Source organism: Priapulus caudatus, unplaced genomic scaffold (genome assembly GCF_000485595.1).
Source record: "Priapulus caudatus unplaced genomic scaffold, Priapulus_caudatus-5.0.1 Scaffold1213, whole genome shotgun sequence".
In the NCBI taxonomy this organism is placed as follows: Eukaryota; Metazoa; Priapulida; class Priapulimorpha; order Priapulimorphida; family Priapulidae; genus Priapulus; species Priapulus caudatus.
The window spans coordinates 39,248-45,718 of NW_014578274.1; the positions used below are offsets into that span (position 1 = coordinate 39,248).

Here is a 6,471-nt window from a genome sequence, read left to right on the forward strand (position 1 = left end):
GAATCACTCAGGCGCTGTGATCGCGTGACAATCGTCTGTGTTCCGCTGTGTCTGCCCTCCTCCTTGCTCCAGGAATCCCACGTCGCGCGGTGATCGCAGTGACACCGCTGACTGTGTTTTCGCGTGGTCTCCTCCCTCCTCTCCAGGAATCCATCTCGAGCGTGATCTCTGTGACAACCGCTACTGTGGTTCGCGTGGTTTCCTCCTCCTCTCAGGAATTCCACTCGCGCGTGCTGAATCCGTGACAACGTACTGTGTTCGCCGTGTCTTCCTCCTCCTCTCCAGTGAATCACTCGCGCGTGGTGATCGGGTCCGGCGTCTGCGTGACAACGCCGTACTGTGTTACGTGTCCCCTTCCTGCCTCTCCAGGAATCCACTCTGCGCGTGATCGGGCGGCTGTTGAGAATTGGATGGGCCTGTCTGTGGACAACCCGCTACTGTGTTCGCGTGTCTCCTCCTCCTGCTCCAGGAATCCACTCGTGCGTGGTCGCGTGACAAGCCGCTACTGTGTTCGCGTGTCTTCCCCCTAGCCTCTCCAGGGAATCCATCTCGCGCCGTGACTCGCTGTGACAACCCGGCTACTGTGTTCGGCGTGTGCACCTCCTCCTCTCCAGGAATCCACGTCGGGCGTGCGTGATCGTGTGACAACCGCTACTGTGTATTGCGCGCTGTCTCCTCTTCCTCTTCCAGGAATCCACGTCACGCTGCATGAGGTCGGCGTGTACAACGCTAGCTTGTGTTCGCGTGTCTCCTCCTCCTCCTCCAGGAATCCACTCGCGCCGGTGACAACCGCTTACTTGTGCTTCGCGTGTCCCCCTCCTCTCCAGGATCGCGACTCCGCGCGTGATCGCGTGGGACAACCGCTACTGTGTTTCGCCGTGTCTCCTCCTCCTCCCTAGCCCGAATCACTCGCGGCGTCGATCGCTGTGACACAACGTACTGTGTTCGGTGCTCACGCCTCCTCTTCCAGGAATCCACTCGCCGACTAGCCGTTGACCAACCGCTACTGTTGTTCCGCGTGTCTCCTCCCTCCTCTCCTAGGTAATACACTCGCGGGCCGTGATCGCGTGAAAACCGCTACTGGTGTTCGCGTGTCTCATCCTCGCTCTCCAGGGATCCACGTCGCGGCGTTGGACACCGCTACTGTGTGTGTGTGCGCGTGTCTCCTCCTCCTCTACAGGAATCCACTCACGCGGGTGACTCGCGTTGACAACCGTGTAACTGGTGTTCGCGTGTCTCCTCCTCCTGCTCCAGGAAGCCAACCTCGTGCCGCTTGTGACTTCGCTGTTGGATCTCCAACCCTCTCCACTGTGTATCGCCGGTGTCTCCTCCTCCTCTCCAGAATCCACTCACGCGTGATCCGCTCGTGATCAAGCCGATACTGGTTTCGTTTGTCTCCCTCCTTACCTCTCCAGGAACTGGCCGCTCACTGCGGCGTGATCGACGCTGCGAAGCCGCTACTGTGTTCGGTGTCTCCTCCTCATCAGACCCTAGGGTCTTTGACAGGATCAAGGCCATACCAGAATAGCATCACGTGGCCGATGCAAGACACAACTTCAACAAATTGGGTCGCGATTCCTCACTTTCACGCGAGACATAAAATGTACCGAGAAGTCGTTCATTACTTATAGTTGCTATAAGCCCTCGCGCTTGCACTAATATTCAGCATGATATTCCTAAATTCGAACCACCGAATATTAACGTGACACTAGCTACAAAACGCGTATCACACGCTCGTATTTTTTACTACTTTGCTCTATTATGTGCTGATTTAACTCCCCTCCTCTAATTCCTCTATTATGTGCCGTACATCCCCATTATCCACCTTTGCCTTCTCCCCTTTCCCCTCTGCAATTTCCTCCCCTACCCCCTCTATCATCTTAAGTGCTACCCCATGATTTACCGCATTTTCTCCACTCTACCTATACCCTTTCACCATCTGCATTATTGCCTCCTTTCTACCGCCCCAGCCTTTGCTTCGTCTACTTTCTTTTCTTTGTGTCCCGCCTTCACACTTTCACCTTTCTACTCCTACCTTCTTTCGCCTGCTCTAGCTTCTCCCCTTCCTTTACCCTTACAAATATTTTACATCGTGTACCTACGTCCTCATCATATACCTTTCTTCTGTACATCCTTCTTCCTCTACTCTACACCCCCACCGCACTTAGCCCGTCGATCACCTTACCTTCCGTATACCTCTTCTAGGCCATGTACTACCCATGTATACCTACACCCCTCCCTCCATCTACCATCAGAGTTCTACATCAGTCAATTGCCCAAGTTTTTCAGTGCACCTCACTTTCACCCGATAGATGGCGCGAAAACGTCACAGTAAGCAGAGAGTACATCTCTATCCGAAATTTGTAGAACCTATCGGCATCGGACCGACTCAATGCATCTTTAAAGGGGTGGACACACTAGCCGATTTTTCGTGCGGTCGAGAAGGCCGGCTCAGCCGACCGGCGAGACCGCATGAAAAATCGGCTAGTGTGTCCACCCTTTTAGGGCAGGTCCGACAGATTTTACTAGTATGCCAGACCTATTGTTCCGCACTGTTTCCCACTACTCGGCACTCAATGCTCATTGCAAACAACGAAAAATAGCAAAGTTGGTACGACACAAGTCAGCTTACGGTTGAACCCATTGACCGGTATTGAAAAAAATATTTTGCATTCCCTGCAACCCCGGACACACTAGGCGATTTTAATGCGATCTAATCGGGCGACTTTATCGCCTGATAATATCGCCCAATTCTATCACGCCAGTCGAGTGGACACATCACGCGATTTAGTCGCGTGACTGAAATAATCGCCCGATAATATCAAAACGTTTTGATCCATGCGATTGAATCGGGCGACTAAATCGGGCGACTAAATCGGCGGCAACTGACTGGACACACTAGGCGATTTTCATCGGCGATCGAGTCGCCCGATAAAATCGCCTAGTGTGTCCGGCCCTTAAGCAACCACCTGATCGAAGCAATATCTAAGATTTTTACAAGTGCTAACATTGTGCCTCGCTCTGCTGCTTTCGGCTCCACACTTCTCCTAAATATACACTTCATTCCTCGCGTAACTACATATTATTTGACACCCGATTACGTCTACTTTCCACGTAGGTGTCTACATAGTCATCAGCTCAGACTCTGTGTATGAAGTTTCCGTGCCCAAGTCACACGAGGGCCCTAGTGTTGAGACGGATGCCGTGAGACCACAAGATCCCGCAGAACAGCAGAGACTCAAGGTCGCAGACTCATACGGCCATTATAAGTTCGCATGCGAGGAGGTGAGGGAATGGCAAGTGGTGAATTATAATAACACGCACAAGACATTCACTCGTGCAGCTTAAGTTATTTACGTAGATTATATATGTGTTACTCAGAAAGGCTTCACAAAACCCAATGTATAAACGTTCGGTGCAGATCCGAGTGGCAACATTACCAGCCCACAATGGCACTATTACGGACATATACCGATAACTACCTCGACATCTGTCCTGCGCAATTGAGTCACTGACACATACTTTGTTTCATTCACAGAACTGCGTAGTATATAGTTCAATGATGCAAGATACAGATGACAGTATTATCTATTAGGTTACTATCCTTATTACGATCCATGCATCGTGGTGAAATCCTCTCTCACCACCATGACGGCTAATGGCATATACCTCTACCTCTAGGTTTTGGCCGAGCAGAAGAACAAAGATGGCGGATTTCCTTACGTGGCACTACGACCTCCAGATGTCATCGGTGAGCTTATTTAAAATCTTTCATTCTAGAGTCAAGACGGTTGTCTGGCGTTTTATAATGATCTTCCCCTATATATCTTACAGTCACCTTTATCATCTGCTATCCCTTCCTATTTTCCCTTTTCGCGCCCTTACCCACAATCTCCTCTCTCTCTCTCTCTCTCCCTCCCCCTCTCTCCTAAAGCATATGTTTTCTGACTCTACTGTAGCAACGCTAATGTCATTCTGCGACCGCATTTAGCACCAGCACACACAAGCTCATTTTACACTATTGCCAGTGACGACCCGCGTAATCATATCTCACCACACCACGGCAGTGAAGACGGATTTATCTAATGGACACACACCAATATGTTTAAAACTTTTCCGCAGTAAAACAACATTAGCTCGGCTACAAACTAGATTACACAATGGTGGCGGCCCACTGTCCGCATAGTATGTGTCATTTGCAATGATAATTACATTTGGAGATAACACCGTGGCCGTATCACTACATTAGTTGGGCGACCGTCGGCAAAAGAACTGGTTTCAACTTCAGATGCTAAAACAGCTGTTCCACCCTGAACATATGCACATTGGCCGAAAATGAGGATATTTTCCCGAAGGACTGATGGCCGCCCTGCTGCGTAATCTATCGGACATCCAACATCATTACCTACGTCAAACCTATGCCACCTACGTTCGTGGCGATCCACGTGGCCGAGAGAGGGTTCGGAAAGGCGTAAACACGTACCATCATTTCTCGCCATTGGCTGTCCCCTCGTTCCCACTCCTAGAAACTTGACCATCGCTATGATTCCAACCCTCTACCGTTCCTGTAGTCGGCGAGTGATTGGGAGAGACATATTTGGTAAGATGTTCCCGGCTCAGTTTACGAAGGGCGGGTATAAGAGAGCTTGCGCGGAAGAAAACGGGGCTCTCGTGTATTCCTCTCTTTGTGACTAAAGTGTATGTGCATTGTGAAACCTATCTTCTACCCTGTGTAATTTGTACGACGTTTGTTTTAGTGAGTATACAATATGGCCCAAGGATAGAGAACATGGGTCCCAATAAAAGCAATGTGCCTAACCCTAACCCTAACCCTAAACCCACTAACCCTATTATATTGATATAATATTTATATTGATGTAAATGACAATGGTTTTATTGGGACCCATGTTCTCTATCCTTGAACCTACAATATATCGTGAAACGGCAGTTTGTAACCAACATCAGTCTACTCTCATTTTATTATCGTATTTGTAAATTTAGTCAAGCAATTACACGGCGCATATAGCATTTACCTATGAGCGCACAGTTGTCTGGCAACAGAATAACCCAGCGACTACACTACCTTACGTCTCTCTTAGTCTTATATGTATATATATATATATATATATATATATATATATATATATATATATTCATTTATACTTATATTTATACTTATATATAAGCCGCGTTCACACGTAGCAAGAAATCCGGTATTTAGCGTTCACACGAGGCAAAATGCGCTGTCCAAGAAATACGGTATGTAAACAGATCCGTATTTTGATGTAAATACGCGACTTCCCAGACCCCGATAAATTTGCCGTGCCTGAGAAATACCGGATTTCTTGGACGCGCCATTTCCTCGTGTGTGAACGCTAAATACCGGATTTCTGAGCCACGATTTTATAGACTGGTCCCGCCGCTCGACAGTTCCAGTGTAATGCGAGTGAACTGTCGAGCGCTGACCAGTCTGCGAGTATTTTTTTCCCAGTCGACATAACATAGCGAAGAATTTAGGCCTTCTGATTGGCTGCTTCGATTTGCTTTGCCTTTGACAGAGACAAACGACCATTTGTAACATATGCGAAGAATTGCGACTTATTTTGCCAATAATAACCTAACCCTAACCCTAACCCTAACCCTAATCCTAACCCTAACCCTAACCCCTAACCCTAATTAATTTAATGAACACTAATAAATGAAATAAATTATTAAAAAAATTTTTTCATTAAAATATTTTAATTGTTGGTAAATCAATCATGCAAATATTTCCGGTTAATTAGAAAACAATAGTTAAATGATAAAGATAGAAAAATACAGAAAACAAAAAAATATTAAAACCAAACGGGATTCGAACCACGACCTTTCACACGTAACGGCGGTGTGCTAATCCACACGCCACAGAGGATATATAAGAAACAGGTACATGACATATGCTAGATAAGCAAACACGCGCTGTTTTTTGAAGCAATTCAGGAGGCAGGATTGAACCAATCAGAACCAATCAGAAGGCGGCTAAATTCTTCGCTATGTTATGTCGACTGGGAAAAATAAACGAGCGACCCGTCTACGTATTTTATCGGCCAGTTGGTGCGCATTGCATTGTTGATTTCGCATTGTTCGCTTTGATTGTTTAAAGCAGTCGCAGCTCGCAAATACCGTATTTCTGGAGCCGCGAATCAGCGTTGTGAACGCTCGGGCCGCGTATTTGTCTCAGATTCGGTATTTCGCAAATACCGTATTTCATATAAATACGAGTCTCGTGTGAACGAGGCTATAGTGCAATCCCGTATTAACAGATTAATGAGGATAAAAAAATCGCTCGGCGTAAAATGGAGGGATCGCGTTAAGAAATAAACAACATAGCTGCGAACATTTGACAAAAGTAAAGAAAGATTAGCCTCGTCACACGAGACCTCGCATTTATGAAATACGGTATTTGCGAAATACCGAATCTGAGACAAATACGCG

The 6,471-nt window shown here is 47.3% G+C and overlaps 2 protein-coding genes across 2 annotated transcripts in view; one reads left to right on the forward strand and one right to left on the reverse strand.

Annotated features, from left to right (window-relative positions):
* Window positions 1-3,872, forward strand: part of LOC106815830 — a 5,346-nt gene extending 1,474 nt beyond the window's left edge. The window contains exons 2-3 of the mRNA XM_014820348.1: window positions 3,111-3,285; window positions 3,682-3,872. Of these exons, the coding sequence (XP_014675834.1) occupies window positions 3,111-3,285; window positions 3,682-3,765 (259 nt within the window). The 3' untranslated portion in view covers window positions 3,766-3,872. The remainder of the gene's footprint in view (window positions 1-3,110; window positions 3,286-3,681) is intronic.
* The window catches only part of LOC106815829 (mRNA cap guanine-N7 methyltransferase-like), a gene marked incomplete in the record, with an annotated part of 36,246 nt that overhangs the window by 8,157 nt on the left and 21,618 nt on the right, over window positions 1-6,471 (reverse strand).